We start from the raw sequence: 16,882 nt of genomic DNA on the forward strand, positions 1-16,882 counted from the left end.
AAATCTGCCTGATAGGAGTAGCCAGCAAGCCTCTTCACAGTGTCTTAGACGTTTTTATAACAGGCAAGAAAGAGCACAAAGAAAAAGAATAAAATGCAGATGAAGGAGAAGGAATAAGAAGAATAAGAAAGAAAAGAGAGGAAAAAGAGCACTTGTCTCAGGCAGAAACCACGTTACATGTAACTTACTACCCACCCATTCCAGGACTAGACACTTCCTCTATAGTGAAGAAATACTTACCAGCTGATATTAAAGATAGGCAAAATGTAGAAGGGAAGCATAGGATTGCAAAGACATAATGTATAGTTCAAAAGATCTTCTATTGGTAGAGTAGAATAAATTGGCATACACTGATTGAGGTCTGTATAAATACCTGAAATGTCAAATTGACAAGAAGCTATGTTACGTCATGTTATTATAGGCAGGGATATAAATCTTATATCAATTCCAGTGATCTGTGTTTAGAAGAATTTTTTGAACCACATCTGGGTTCAGCAGTGGAAAGTAGTGTGATTGATTAGCAATGTCTTCCACAACCACGTTCCTGTCATATAGTTCTCTTTTCTAGAACTATCCTCCCATTAACTCCTTTCCGATTCTCTAGATAGGTGCTTCTCAAGCTTTACTATGGGTATGAATCATCCAGGGGTCTTGCTAAAATGGAGATTCAGAAACTGTAGGTAGAGCTTGGGATTCTGAATTTCTAAGAAGGTCCCAAGTGATGCTCCTGTGGGTCCATAGAACCTTCTAGTCTTTTTTAACATTACAACAATTTTCTTTGTTAATCACCCAGCAGTGTTATTACCTTTATCCCTTTTCTGTATTGCTGGCCAGTCAGAGAAGGAAGATAGTAGCCACTGCTGTCAGGCCTTAATAATCAGAGAATTTAAAAATTTTATCATAAAAAATTCCTACAACATACGTTTTTCAATGTTATATATTTCATATATAACATATATGCATACAGTTGTGAAGTCTGATTTGTCATGCTTTTATCAGTAAGACGTTTCTTACAACCACTTTTCCTAAGTCCTAGAGTACAATGATTAGTCCTTAAGAAGACCCTGAAGCTCTACAAGATCTTAAATCCCTACTAAATTATCAAATAAATAGTATACGCTATAGTTTTAGAATTTATTTTACTTTATTGCACTCTAATTCTTTTAAAATAGTATCCTGCACATGATGTACATTGTAATTCCCAGTTACTCCTCAACAATGTAAGTGGCCTGAAAGTGAGGAATCCTTGTTCACTTTTACAAACATTATTCCGTGAAGGGAGCATATGTGAAAAAATCAGAAGATATACATACTGACAAGTTAATGTATGTCTTTGCACGTTATCCATCGTGGAAAATCCTAAGATATAATGATTCTTTAATCATAGCAGCTCAGAAGTGAGCGTGTGGGCCTTGTGCCCTGCACCAAAGCACATTTTCCTCATGGAAAAATTCCCCCGCAGAATCTGCCTCTTCTTCCAACTTACAGTTGCCCTAATCACATCACCAAAAGGATCATGAGGTGGGTCCTCATCCAGCTTTTCAGTCCTGTGTAGAGTCTGTGGGCCCACTTTCAACTCCAGATACTTCAATAGCTGAAAACTCTGTGTCAATAAGTGGTTTCAGAAATGTCTCAACCTTAGTTAGTCTTTGCTTCAGTTTCTGCTGCATTGACTCATACTCAGCCAGGATCCGAGCAAACCTTGTTTGCAGGAGGTCTACTGACCCCTCCATTCGAGTGACCTTCTCTTCAAGATCTTTAGGATCACTTCCAGCGTTTGCAATATTTATATCCAGTAGACCATCTTTCATCAAGATTTGCTTCCCTTTCTCTTCTAGCATACCTTTGGCATCTGGGTACTCAGTTAGAGCTTCCATGAGGTCATCTTTTGACAGACAGAACAGATCTGAGTAGCCAATGCTTTTAATATTGGCCGTTCTTCGATTGCCAGCTTTGCTGCCTTTAATGTTAAGGATGCTGATCTCACCAAAGTAGCTGCCATCACTCAACACCACAAACTGAGTGATTCCATCATCTGCCACCACAGCGAGTTTGCCTTCCTTGATGATGTACATCTCTCGTCCAATATCCCCTTTCTTGCAAATGTAATCTCCAGGACTGTAGACTTGGGGTTGTAATTTCAAGACCAACTCCACCAACAAACCAGCTTCACAGTCAGCAAAAATCCGCACCTTTTTTAATGTGTCTAAGTGAACACTGATGGCAATCTCTGCTCTTAGTTTATCAGGTAGATACTTCAAGACTTCTCTCTCATCGACTGTTTTTTTGTTGGTCCACAGATAGTCAAACCATTTAATAACTCTCTTCTCCATATCTTTGCTTACATTTCGAAAATGCATATATTGCTTGATGGCATCAATTCTTGCTTGAAATTCTGCTCTGGCTGCATTCATGTTGGAAATCATAGAACCTATGTTACCAACAATGGTAGCAAAAATTAATACTCCGATTAAGAAATCAACCACCACAAAGACATACTCAGAATCCCTCACAGGAGGTGGTGTTTCACCAATGGTGGTCAAAGTTAGTGTAGACCAGTAAAGGCTGTACACATATTTTCTAGCCAAACGGCCAAATTCAGGATCATTAACATCAGGATAGACCCATGTGTCATTTCCAAATCCAATAGCTTTGGAAATAGAGTAGTACACACATGCATTCCAGTGGATAATGATGATGATGTACATAACAAGGTTAGAAATCCTGAAGATGTTTGGGTAGTTTGTCCTTGTTTCTGTTCTCTGGAAGAACTCAAACATACGAGACAGCCTTAACAGTCTGTTTAATCTAATTTCTGGATAGTTCCACCCCAGCTTAAAATACAGCAGATCAGTTGGTACCACTGATAGAACATCAAGTTTAAATTGCAAGTTTGATTTATATTTCTCTATGAGTTTACGCTCTTCCTTCACCAGCAGTCCTTGTTCTAAATAACCTAAAATAGAAAAAGAAAAGTCAATTTAATGTTTTTCCTTTTTATGCCATTGTGAATTTTTCTAAAGTAACTCTCAAGGAACTTTGTTGAGTTCAAAACAAGAATTCACTTTCAATAAATATTCTTTTAGCAATGTAGTAAGATATGAGCACCAATCAACATATGGCTGTGGAAGATATTCTTTTGCAGGAAGAAAAAATCTTTATAAGTAAGAAATTATATGCAATGTATATATACAATGTATATATACAAATCTCTCTAGAACCAGCATCGCCATCCAGGCAAAACCATTTCTTTCATGAACAGTGTTCTTGGAAAGTTTCCTGAACCCCTAGCACTGTGCCTAATGTCTCACACCACTCTCTTGTGAGAATCTCAGCCCCACCCTTGAAGCTTGGGTCCTGCCTTGCTGTCTAAATATTATGCACATTCTTGCCTTGCCCCTTCAGTGTGAGGCATAAGTGTCCATTGAGGCTGAATTTTCATCTCTCCTCCTTGCCCCCCAGGCTTCCTTAGACATCTGGGATCTTCCCTTCTCTTATGCTGCTACCATAGGCCTTGTGTATTAAATCCAGAATTTCAGCACTCTGACACATTACACTAGGGAAAGAATTTGTTCCTCCTCCTATATGCTGCCTACCAGAGTTGCAAACAGGGCAGAACAACTGGAGCATTGCTTCAGCGCACTGATATTTAGAGAATGTTTCTATTTTACATAATGATTCTTAAAAGCTATACTCTGTGTACACTGGTTACATTTGCATGTGGAGAGCAGTGTAGAAACAATGAGCTTATAACTACTTGACAAGAATACTTCAAGTAGGAAGCTATCAGATCCTGCTCCCTGGTCAATAAGGTCTCACCATGAACCACAAAGTTGAGTTAACGATATGTTTCCTGTTTCTTATAAAATTTCTAGTACAGCTCTGCTGGGTATAATGACATTTTTCCCCACGCCTCTTCAAGGTATATCTCTGTTAGGTAGCAATTACCCTTTCCCCACAGAACTGGCAGACTGTTTCTGCTCTCTCTATTCTTTTCACCTGGCATGAACCCAGTGAACAAGATAATGGAGGAAAGTCACTAATCCACATTCAAAAGGTTGCCTAGTAACCTCCTTCTGCATCAGTGGGAGTGGCCTAAGCCTGTGGGTGGGTATATGGTACTCTTGCTTTCAACTGTGCCTTTTCTTCTAAAACAGATTTTTGCAAGTTTATTTTGAAGAATACTTGAATTAGAAAATTTCAAATTATAGAGACAAAAGCATGAAACAGCAAAATATCCAAAACTGAACATATTTACCTGTCCTTGTTCGTACAAACATATCGAGAAGATAAATAACATCGGATAAGTAATCAAAAATGAGCCAATATTCTAGGTAATCAGACTGAAGTTCATCAAAACATGCTCTGTAAAAGAAAAACTTGTACAAATTAAATAAAGTGGGGGCCAATTTAGGTAAAAGTCCACTTTCTATAATTTTTTTATTGAGGTATGATTGACATATAATATCCTATTAGTTTCAGGTATACATCATAGTGACTCAACATTTATATACATTATGAAATGGTCACCACGATAAGTCTAGTTACCATCTGTCACTATACAAAGTTATTACAATATTATTGACTATATTGCCTATGCTGTACATTACATCCCTGTGACTTATTTATTTTATAACTAGAAGTTTGTACCCTTAATCTCCTTCACCTATTTAACTGGCCCCCCAATACCTCTCCCGTCTGGTATCCATGAGTTTGTTTCCTATATCTATGAGTCTGTTTCTGTTTAGTTTTGTTTGTTCATTTGTTTTTTAGATTCCTCATGTAAGTGAAATCATATAGTATTTGTCTTTCTCTCTCTGACTTATTTCACTGAGCAGTATACCCTCTAGGTCCATATGTGTTGTTGCAAATGACAAGATTTCATTCTTTTTTATGGCTGGCTAATATCCCATTGTGTGTATGTCTGTATATATATGTATACATGTACTACATCTTCTTTATACATTCATCTATCGATAGACACTTGGGTTGCTTCCATATTTTGGCTATTGTAAATAATGCTACAATGAACATAGGGGTGCATATATCTCTTTGAATTAGTGGGCTTAGCAATATTTTTTAGACCAGTTTCCTCAGGCAAGGACAACAAAAGCAAAAATAAACAAATGGGACTACATCAAACTAAAAAGCTCTTGCACAGTGAAAGAAACTATCAACAAAATGAAAAAGCAACCTACTGAATGGGAGAAGATAATTGCAAATCACACATCTGATAAGGAGTTAATATCCAAAATAAAAAGAACTTATACAACTTAATACCAAAAAAAACCCCAAACAACCCAATTAAAAAACAGCAGAGGACTTGAATAGACATTTTTCCAAAGAAATGACATACAGATGGCCAACAGGCACATGAAAAGATGCTCAACATCACTAATTATCAGGGAAATGCAAATCAAAACCACAATGAGATACCACCTCATACCTGTCAGAATGGCTGTTGTCAAGAAAAACAATAAATAACAAATGTTGGCTAGGGTGGAGAAAAGGGAACTCTTTTACACTGTTGGTGGGAATGTAAATTGGTACAGCCACTATGGAGAACAGTATCAAGTTTCCTCAAGAAATTAAAAAGAGAACTGCCATACGATCCAGCAATTCCATTTCTGAGTATTTACCCAAAGAAAACAAAACTCTTTGTTATCATGATGAGAAGTATAACGTGCTAAGGCTAGGAGGGGTCCTTAGAGTCCATTTAACCAACCTTGGCTTTCCCGAATCTTTCTAAGTGGTTGGACTTAGTTTTCTCACACTTCTGAATTCTAACATTCTTTCCTTTATACTAGTTGGCTTTGTTAAGAATAAATGACCTCAAGCTAAAGTCAAAATACGTTGGGTGAAACACATTGATAAACAGGTTCATATTGACTATCTGTACCCAAAATGCCTCAGGAAATTGCACTTGGCCCTGGATGGCTGAGATATCTACTGTCTAAAAGACAGGGAACTATACAAATCACTTGGGAAACACATCTTGCTCTAGAACAACCTAGATCCTTGATCTTTTTCTACTCTTGGCAACATTTTTTCTTGTGGGTCAAAGAAAATATAGTTTCCCCCAAAGTTCTAGTTAAATGATGGAGCACTCAAAAGTTTAAAAATATCCCTCCACTCCTCATCCCAGTACTGGATTTCCAAGTATATTGGGAACCAAAGAACCTACTCCTGATCTTAGGAAAACACATTGAAAATAATGTAGCCTCTCTGTACAACCTGTGGTAGAAAAAGGAGGTCTTGAAGAGTCTAGGTCAAACTGTTAATCAGTTAACTTGGAAACTAGAAGTGGGCCAAGATACACAAAAATATATAAACACCTTGCAATAACCATAGTCCAGTTGTACATGACGGGTAAGGTGATGCAAAACAGCCAGTTATAATATGTGTTTCCCGATGGATCAATAACCATGACTTCTTTCTTCTCTCTAGCAACAATGAGAAATAAAGGGGAAGGTTATCAAGAATCAAGAATATTTTTATTTTAAATACCAAATATGGTTATGCCCATCACCCACAATTAATAAAATAGAAGTAAGTTGAAGAAGCCCACTCTACAGTGGGAAGAGTAGCTTGGCACATGTGCCCTAGTCATAAGTAACTGGTGAGGGGTGGATAGATAGTTAAATTACTAGTCTTACACTAAACCATACATTAGACTTTTATCAAAGCCTTTGTTTTACTGATGCTGAGGACACGTCTATCACTCCAGCTACAAATAAGGAATCATGGCGTAGGTTATGCCAAACTCTAGATATTCCACAGACCCCTTAGGTAGGTTATGGGTGGTAGGAGAATGGTGGCTTTGCCACTCCCCTACCAGGTAACAAAGCAACCAGGAACTACACTGGGAGGGGGAATTTGGGGCTTCTTTCTCATCTGTGTGGAAAGAATATAGCACAATCTAATAAAAAGTGCTTGTTCTTAAGCATGCATGCAGGATTAAGAGAGACAATAGAGGGCAAAGGTAGGGAGGAAGAAAATATATGGTCAAATGGAAATTTTTAAAACTTTTCTGGTATCAAGCCTATATTTTTAAAGACTTCTCCCTTTATACAAACTTCAACAACTTTCTAACAGGCACAAATAATTGAACCATTGTCTGGTAAAGAGTTTTCTTTAAGTAAGTTTAGAAAACAATTTTCCCTTTAATAAAAAGTAAAAAGATAGCTTTGCAAATGTCATTCAGCCTTACCCTTGTGAAATTCTAACTCTCAAATGTTTGTTTTAAAAAGGATATCAAATGACTGATGTTTTGATAGCATTTGCATCATTCTCAAAATTAGGCATGGCTTTTTTTGGAATGAGACTTTTTTACTTTGGAGCATTTGTCATACAGTATTTTTTAGTCAAAAATGTTAATGATGTTATTAAATTTTTATTTCATTAAAAAAACTGACGGGGCCAGCCAGCTGGCGTAGTGGTTAAGTTCGAGCGCTGGCTGCAGTGGCCCAGGGTTCGCAGGCTCGGATCCCGGGCACGGACCAACACACTGCTTGTCAAGCCATGCTGTGGCAGTGTCCCATATAAAGTAGAGGAAGATGGGCACGGATGTTGGCCCAGGGCCAATCTTCCTCAGCAAAAAAGAGGAGGATTAGCAACAGATTTTAGCTAAGGGCTAATCTTCCTCACAAAAATTAAAAAATAAGAAACTGATAGTAAGATCCTAGGAACCCAATTCTCCTTGGAGCCTAAATATCTCCCAGTGGTAAGCTTATCTTCACCAGTGCTTGGTGAAAGTGAAAATTCTTGATGAAAAAGCTAAGAAGAAGGCTACCATTGCTCATTTTAAGAAAATTAGAAAAAAGTTTTAATTCACATTTGATAACAATTTGTTTAGTCTTTACACAAGGCCTCTTTACTATAAAGTTTCAGGAAATTATCCCTACATCCAAAACCTACCACAAATTCATTTCTAATCTTAATGTCAATAAAAATACTTACTCTCCTTTCTTATCTTGGCCTTTCTCCTCTTTCTTTTTCTTCTCTTTGTCCTTTTCTTTCTTCTTTTTCTTCTCTGGGTCCTTTTTATTTTCATTCTTATCATCTGACTTGCTGAAAAAGTGAGAGATGTAGTTAGTAGTAAAATACAAAAATGTTGTGAGCAGAAAAATGTGGGGTCACTCATGCCAAAGTCTAACTTACCTCTTCTTTTCTTTTTTCTTTTTCTTTTTTTCTTTTGGTTCTCTAAAGAAGAAACAATATCTCTGTCACATAACCAAGTTACATTCTGACTTCCATTCTTATCTACTTTCCTCTCCGTTGAGCAAGAATTCTCAGCCTTGAGTTCAAAGACCTTGCCCCGTGCTCAGAAACCAGAAATCCGATCTCCTAATGGAGAGTTCTACAAAAAATGGACATGCATCCAGATAATAAAACAGACAAACATTCCTGGATTAATGCATGTGGAAAATTGAAGAAAATGGAGGGGGATAAAGGTGTAAACGTAAGGAGGTAAATTTTTGAAACAATAGCCCCCAAAAAAGTGCACCTTTGAAGTCTCAATGTATACAAAAAACTAGTTTCTATAATTTAAGCTTCTTTGATATTATTTATATTTATCCTTGAATAAGAGCTTCGAGAATTTCAAGAAAATGCCATCAATTTTCTTTAGAGGAGTAATCCTGACTGAAGCAATATTTTACAAGTAGTTAAAAAGCTCTGTGGTAACACAGTGAAATCCTTAATCTTAGAATCATTCATTGGATTTGAGATCACCTTTTTTCGATATACAATTTCTTCTTGAATGGAGATTATATGATTAGAGGCTTCTTTCTACAACTGGCTTTCTCTATCAGCAGAGGAATGGATTCTGGGGTCAGACAGGCCTAAGGTCATAGCAGACTCCCATTGTTGGCTCAGATGTCTTGGGAAAATTTATTATTCAGACATGAAAGAACAGGCATCACTCTGACTATCACTAGGATTGTCAGAGAAGGCTGTTAGGCAGGTAGGTCTAAACCTAGGCCTCAAAGTATGGGTAAGAATTGGAGAAGTTGAGAAGAAGAGGGAGGATGCTAAAGGGAGGGAAATTTTTAGGTGCAAATGTACAAATGCACTTCATCTGGGTATGAATGACCCAGCAGAAGTGGAAAGCTGTTACTGAGGAGAAATGGGAGATAAAATTGACAGTGAGGTGAGGGTTGGCATCTAAACTTGTCATGTACAAACAGGAACAGAACATAAAGTTGAATGAGGGAGAATTGATCGCTATGGGAGCACATTCCTGTGATACAGGATTTAACACCCTAGCATAGATCCTGGGAGATGGTGCCGACACGCTGTTTGGATGGTTCTTGGAAGCTCAGAAAAGGTGATGGCCCACACTAAGTGAAATAGAAATTACAAAATGCCATGACAGATGATGGAGGAAGGTATCAAAAAGACTCAGAGAAGTGGTACACTAAAGTGGATATACTATGTAAAGAAGATAGACCACCAGCTGATTATGTTCCCCAAGAGGGCTCAGAAGATGCAAAAGTGATAAGGAATGTGCTGGTGACAGAGGCACCAGCATTACTGAGAAGTGGTGCTGTCCTCTGTAGGCCGGGGCTAATAGTGGGAGAGCTGGTACAGAACTGGATTCCCTGAGAGCAATAGGGATGACAGGATCTAGAAATAACAGAGACCAGTGGCATGCTTCCCCATCAGAAGAGAGATGGGTCCCGTAATTGTAATTTGCAGTAAGGTGAGCATGGTAGTAAGGGTAGGGGTCTTAACCCGTAGAGAGCTATGGAAGAGGTTAGAAGAATATTGTATTTCTAGACAGATGGGCATCCAGTTGGCTTGTTAGGGTATTATTTAACATACAATCAAAACAAATCAGGAACGGATGATCAGGAGGTTGAGAGCAACTTACCCAATAAAAAGTCACAACCCCTTGAACAGTTTCTAAACCTGAGCCAGTTCTCAGAAATGAGACCACTGACTGGAAGAGAAGCCATGCCCCTGTGAAGAAGGACACTGCAACACCATTACAAGTATATTCAGTAATAATTTCCCTGATCTTTCCCCCAAAGAAAACCTATGGTCATTTACTTGGATAACTGTACCTTGAGGAAAAAAGAATACCTAGATACATTAAAGACTTTTTGGTACAGGACCCAAGTTGATATTGAGACCCAAGGATTGAAGCATCATCATGCCCCCTTATTAAAGTGAGGGGTGAAGGGTAGCCTGGTAATAATAGCCTGTATGATATACAACTTTTGGGGCTTCCACTGGGTCTACAGACCTTGTGGTCATTTCTCCAGTTCCTCAAAGTAAAAGTATATATTTAGTCATCGGCAGAACCCTCATCCTCACTATTTGTTTGGCTTGTGAAGCAAGAGTTATCATAATAGGGAGGACCAAGTGAAATGCCTAAAACTGCCTCTTACTTGCTGGCCAAAAATAATATTGCATCCTGGACAGGAAAGGAAATGCAATCCTTAAACACCTAATGCACACAAGGGTCATGGTCCCCCATCATATCCCCATTTAATTCAATGTCTGGTCCCTACAAAAACTAGAAGGATTTTGGTGGATGGCAGTAGACCACTGCAAAATCAACCACGTAGTAGCCCCAACTGCAGCTGCTGTGCCGGATGTGGAAAATGATGCACTCACCAGAACTATACTATATACCTAAGGTTCTGGGCCAGTCATGCTGAATGTGTCATTTTTCATCACTGTCAGGGAAGAGGATCAGAAACTATTTGTATTCACATGGCATGGAAAACAGTACACATTTACAGTCTTTTCCAGGGCTGAGTAACTCTCCAACGTCATGACACAGTCTAGAGGGGCCTGGACCATCTAGACATTCCTCCTCACATTGGTCCACCATATCCATATCAATGATATTATGTTAATTGGGTACTGAAAGAGGATCATCTAACCATAGGACAGAAAATGACTGCCTACCACGAGCTGGAATCTGTCAGAACTACCAAGTCATAAGGTTAGACAGCAATCTACCATACGATGTAGTGTTATATCTGGGATTGAGCATGAACTAGAGGGCATAAGTAAGCTGCCCACGCAGGTGGCTCAGCACTCTCTCTCCACGTCATCTACCACTGTTGCATCAGCACCTATCCCTCAACTCCCACCTATGCCCATATGTGGGTCTTTTAGGAACAACTGATGGAGCATGGTCTATAGATGGATCTGCTTGGCATCTGCATGCAAGCCAAAATGGGCTGTGTTTACACCATAGCCCCACTTAGGGGTAGCCTTCACAGACAGTGGTGAGGTTAATTTTCCCAACGGCACAGCTTCAAGCAATGCATAGTTATCTGCTTTGTGTGGAAAAAGAAACAGCCCAAATTAAGAACATACAAGGACTCATGGGTAGTCCCAATGCCTTGGCTGGTTGGCCAGGCTATGGAAAGAGATTGAAAGATCAGGAAAAATAGTTCTGGAGCATAGGCAGACTCAATGGACTTACAGGCATGAGCACAAAATTTGAAAATCTTTGTATCCCATGTTAATGCCCATCAAATAGCATGCACCATGAAGAAGGCACAAAACAACCAAGTAGACAGAATGACTCAGCCAGCTGACGAAGCCAGTTTCTGTCATTGGCATCCCCAGTACTGGCACAATGTGAATATTAATGGGGCAACCATGGTGGCAGGGATGGAGGCTATGTATGGGCCCAACCCATGAGTTCCCATTCATCAGGGTGATCTAGCTGCTGTTGCTGAATGTCCAGCCTGCCAATTATGGAGACCAATGCTAAAACTCCAATATAGCACCATTGCTTGAGGAAAGCAGTCAGTTACTTGATGGCAAGTTAATTACATTGGATCCCTTCCACCATGGAAAGGGCATTAAATATCTTGATTTGAATCAATATATGTCGTGGGTATTAATTTGCTATTTTTGCCACAGGGCTTTGACCAGTGCCACTAGCCAGGAGCTTACAGAGTGTGATGCACTAACACAGAAAACTGCATAACATCACTTTGGGACCACAACATCACCAAGGGACTCACTTTATAGCAAAGGAGATGTGGCATTGGACACTGATTGTGGGATCCAATGGCCTTATCATATGCTGCACCACTCAGAAGCTGCTGATCTGATAGAGTTATGGAGTGGCCTTTTGAAGGCACAGCTGAGGTGCTGATAGATTTGATACCCAAGGAAGATGAGGTGCTATCCTCCAGGATACTGTATATATGCTAAATCAATGACCATTATATGGTGCTCTAGACCTATACAGAATGCAGTGGTTAGGAGCCAAGGAGTGTCTAAGTAGGAGTGACTCACATAGGGAATGTGTGCTTCCCATCCCAGCAACTTTAGGCTCTGCGGATCTAGAGGCCCTGGTTTCCAGAGGGGTCATGCCTCTGCCAGGGAACATAGTTAGAGTCCAATTAAATATTAAGCTATGACTACTCCCCAACCACTTTGAGCCCCTCATGCCATAAAACCAATAGGCGGGGAAGGGAGTCACCATATTGGCAAAGGTAATTGACCTTGATCATCAGTAGTAGATAGTGCTGCTGTTACACAATGAGGGGAAGGAAAATACATCTGGCACCCAGGTGATCCATTGTGGTGTCTTTTGGTATCCCCCCAGCCCTGTTTTAGTGGTAAATGGATAAGTACCATAGCTATGACTTGAGAAAGGCATGGTAACCTCAAATCCTTCAGGGATGAGGCTCTGTATCATTCATTCCACCAGGTAAGTCATCTAGACCAGCAGAAGTGCTGGCCAAGGGTGAGAGGACTCTAGAATGACTAGGAAAGGACGGGAAAAGGAGTTTCAGTTGAAGCCTCAAGACCAGCTGCAGCTATCAAGGATCCTGTTAATTAACCTTCCTCTTATAAGCTTCCCTAGGAAAGAAGAACAACAAGAATCTTGGAGTGAGTATTCCCAAATGGCGTGAATTTTCTATAGGAAGAAAGTGGATCTGAGCAGTGCAAGAGGTGTGCTGTATCAATGCAGTGGTGCGTAGGACTTGAGCACTCATTCCCCACCTCCCAAGAGCACTGGTTGCTGACAGCTCACAGTTTCCCTCTTCCTTGGCTGGCCTTGGCTGAAGGAAGCCGCTATGTTCAAAGTTACACCCCTAGGTGCAGCCCTTATCCAATGACCGTGCATGGGTACAGGCCCAGTCCTATTGCCCAACTATGGGATAACTCTGAAGGATGATCCCTGCTCCAGAGCTCCTCAAGGGATCACATGACATATCAACTCTCTCTATTCTCTGAAGTTCAACTCTCCCCTCTGCCCAGTCCTGCTCCCCTAACTCCCTTCTAGGTATTGTTCCTGAGAGCACTCCCAATAAACCTCTGCACACAAACCTCCATCTCAGAGACTGTCTCCTGGGAAACTTGACATAAGACGCATTGGCTCAGAATGGAAAGGATTAATAATGTTTCATTTATGTTTCTCAGCCACCCTATCCACAAGGAGGAGCAATTGTATGTACACCACAGACATGGTTTTTCTACATGTATTCAAATAAGTGAATAAATAAATACTACTTTTAATATGGGTAGCTACATTTTTCAGAAATAAATAACCAAACAAAAAATTAATAGAATATCAGTGCCATTGTATTAGAATTTATCTAGCAAATATCTGCTCTCTAACAGATTCAAATATATTCCTACCTTTTGACTGCTTTTCTTTAAAAACAAAGCTTTGATTTTCTATTGTAAATGTACTTACTGGTCCTTATTGCTGCTGTTGTTAATGTTGAAAAGCGCAATGGCACCAGGCAGGTACTGATCCCTGGGAAATGAAAAAGTACAGTGAAATCATAATAGTCGCCATCTGTATAATGTCCGTGGTAAGCAAACAGTTTTAAAGAACAAATTCTTTTCAGTTTCTACTCATTACTAATGATTGCCCAGACAGCTTTCGAAAAGATAGAGCCTCCATGAAGCATGAGTTGACAAATATCAGTGCCATGAACCAAAGTGATTAGAAAATGCCTACTGATCAATGTTCACACCAAGAACTAGCATCCTTCTTGGCCTTGAGTGAGCCAACTTGGATGCCACTAACTCTCAGCAAGAGACCTAAGACTTAGATTGTCAGGGAAGCCAGGAAGAGAATAAAAGACAAATAAAAATGGTGGAAAAGCTGGAGGTGGTCAGTGGGAAGAGAAATAGGAGGAGAAAAAGGAGGGAGAAAAAGTAAACATGTCCCATAGGATGGGAACCCCCGATCCACACCAACACCACACTGCTTCCACACCCTCATGGTTGTGTGTTTGAAGTTTCCATGACTCTTTATTTCCTACTAAGGATTTTGAGCTTTTCTCGTCTACTCACCCTCCAGTGCTCTACTTCCCTGAAAGTAGGGTCAGATGGGACAGAGCATTTTAGAGAACGACAGCCAACCCCTCTCACATACAATTGCTTCAGGACCCTGGAAGAAGGATCAGAAAGGAGGAAAACAGAGAAGACTGGGGCATGAGGTTTCTTAAGAGACAGACGCGGGTCTCAAGGAAAATGATCAGCAAGAGTGTTTATGAGTTGGAGCCCCATGGCCATGAATCATCATGAGGCAGTGGCAGTTTCCCAAGAGAGGAAAAGGAGAAGGAACAGAAGTAGCAAGTTACTCCCGAGATCCTCCACAGTGGCTGGGTAGCAGGAGCATTGGCCAAGCCCACTAAATGGAGGAATACAATATCTTTCTTTCATCTAAATAATAGTTTATAAACAGATAGGGAGGGATAGATTATACTGCTCACCTCTGTGATGGTTGTCCCCTTTTGTGTGAATTTTTTCTAAAGGAATGCCTTGCATGGGGGTTTTCACTCTCTGATTCTTCAACCATAGAGGCACTGTCATCATCATCAGAAAAGGAGCTTATGGTCCAACAGGAGGCAGGGATGAATTAGATCATTGTTTTAAACCATTGCGGAGGAAGAACATTTCTCATTAGGGGGACCATTGCCTCATCTCTTCTCCTTCCCTCTCAAACTAACACATATAACAAATTTTAATTAGAGTGAAATGAGAACTGTACAAAATACATAGTATTAGACAGAGTATATGCACAACTCAGTAAAATGCGTGTAATTAAGAAACTACTTTCTAGGTCTTTCATATTTCATTTGTTTGATGAATTGGTTAATGTTAATATTTATCAAGTAGAAAGTATGCTACTTGTGCTTTAGGTCATATCATACAGTTGTATGAACTAACTTGTGATAACATTCCCTTCCACTAAAAATAAGTCAACCACATTTATACATGTTCTATTCATTTATAGGGTAACCACTTTAAATTATACTTTTAAAACATGCTAGCATTTCACCCTCAGTATTTTTTTTCACATTTATCTACGGCAATGTTATCCCTTTAAGATGTGAAATGTCCCATGAAGAAAGGTCTTGCCAGTGAATAAGTAAGTATTTGGCATAGATGCTTCTAAATAATGACCACAATAAATATCTATGTTCATTTCGTTATGTTGTTCCAAAGTATAAACAAATTCACTAAATTAAATAAATTACAAAGTTCAAGGTTATAAATAAAAAGTTAAACAGAAATTAAACCTAGTTAAATTTAAGAACTGTGGCTGGTATTAAAAATGGATGAAAAAAATGCATGGATTTACCTGCATGCTCCATTTTCCATCCTTCTTATTTCCTTTTCAATATCTGGTACAATCACATTGGGAATGTTTACAAAAGAGTGCTGTGTATTGATAATATTTTTCTTCATGGTTAGTTTAATATCTGGGGACAAAGAAGTCTTATTAGTAGGATGATTTTTTATATATTTACCTATATAATCAAAAGTTTCACTCAACCATTCTGCTAAGACTGTATTAACAATTTTATTTCTAGTTATATGTAGGAATTATTCTTTAATAGAATACAGTCTTGGTCTAAGCCCTTAATTACCACTAGTTAGTTTTTTCTATACTTTTTTAAATTCAAGAATATACTAGAGGTGTAGATTTTTTTTTTTTTTTTTTTTGGATTTACCCTGACTTTGAAATATTCATGTAATGTAAGTGTAGAACAAAAGTATAGGGACCTCACACACACATCAAACAATCAAGTAACAATAAAAAAGTAGTAAAATAAAATACTAAAACGAGTGTAATCAGCTGTGAATTTCTAAGGCATTCAGAAAAAAAGGGTCAAGCTTTGGAGTGAATAAGGAAGCCCTTGATCCACATTTTTAGCAAGTCATTTTTAGCAAGTTCCCTAAATTATTCTGAACCATATAGTGCTCGGCTTCCCGTGCAACCAGTTCGGGCATCAGGAGAACCAAGAACGGAGAGATCCTAAATTCTCCCAAGGACGTCCGACCCGGAGGCGGGTTCGAGCCCAACTTCATGCTCTTAGAGAAGTTCAAGGCGAATGGCGCGCTGGCGCACCGGCTCTTCGCCTTCCTGCGGGAGGCTCCGCCCGCGCCCCGCGATGGCGCCGCTGCTCTCATGACCCACTCCAGGTTCATCACCTGGTCACCGGTGTGCCGCAACGACGTCACCCGGAACTTGGAGAAGTTCCTAGTGGGCCCGGACCGTGTGCCTGCGCGCAGGTACAGCCGCCGCTTTTGACCTTCAACATCGAGCACGACATCAAAGCCCTGCTGTCCCAGGAGCCCAGCTGTGCCCAGGGCGCCCCTCCACCCCCGCTGCTTGGCAGTCATAGCGCTGCCCTCTGGGATTTCATCCATGGAGGTGTTTTCCTCTAAACCTGCACGGAGGAAACGCCTGATATCCAGGAAAATCCCCCGAGGTGGGCGCTGGGTGTCCATCCCAACCTCCCCTCTCCCAGACCAAGGCTCCTCACTAATAAAGTGCCGGGTGTCAGCAAAATAGACAAACAAACAAACAAAAACAGTATCTGGTTACGGGTTCCAAGAGCAGTGCCATGGTTTACCAGCGCTTGTACTGAAG

General features: G+C 39.8%; 1 protein-coding gene and 1 pseudogene across 1 annotated transcript; one reads left to right on the forward strand and one right to left on the reverse strand.

The window, feature by feature from the left end:
* Positions 1-1,541: 1,541 nt before the first annotated feature.
* On the reverse strand, positions 1,542-15,702 carry CNGA1 (cyclic nucleotide gated channel subunit alpha 1). Its single transcript, XM_058546382.1, has 8 exons — positions 15,587-15,702; positions 14,715-14,831; positions 13,685-13,747; positions 8,161-8,202; positions 7,960-8,070; positions 6,336-6,443; positions 4,259-4,365; positions 1,542-2,956 (listed from the first exon to the last, which is right to left on the reverse strand). The coding sequence occupies exons 1-8, from the start codon at positions 15,691-15,693 to the stop codon at positions 1,542-1,544; spliced, it is 2,070 nt and encodes a 689-aa protein (XP_058402365.1). The 5' UTR covers positions 15,694-15,702.
* Positions 15,703-15,735: 33 nt separating this feature from the next.
* LOC131409223 (glutathione peroxidase 1-like) lies at positions 15,736-16,677 on the forward strand (annotated as a pseudogene).
* The last annotated feature ends 205 nt before the right edge of the window (positions 16,678-16,882 follow it).

This window comes from Diceros bicornis, chromosome 8, assembly GCF_020826845.1.
Source record: "Diceros bicornis minor isolate mBicDic1 chromosome 8, mDicBic1.mat.cur, whole genome shotgun sequence".
NCBI lineage: Eukaryota > Metazoa > Chordata > Mammalia > Perissodactyla > Rhinocerotidae > Diceros > Diceros bicornis.

Excerpts from the sequence above, each read along its gene's own strand:
- CNGA1 (XM_058546382.1), bottom strand. The coding sequence starts at position 15,693 with ATGAAGAAAAATATTATCAATACACAGCACTCTTTTGTAAACATTCCC. Across the intron at positions 8,071-8,160 it reads AAGAAAAAAGAAAAGAAGAG|CAAGTCAGATGATAAGAATG; the intron begins GTAAGTTAGACT and ends TCACTTTTTCAG. Across the intron at positions 4,366-6,335 it reads TGGACTATGGTTATTGCAAG|AGCATGTTTTGATGAACTTC; the intron begins GTGTTTATATAT and ends TTTCTTTTACAG.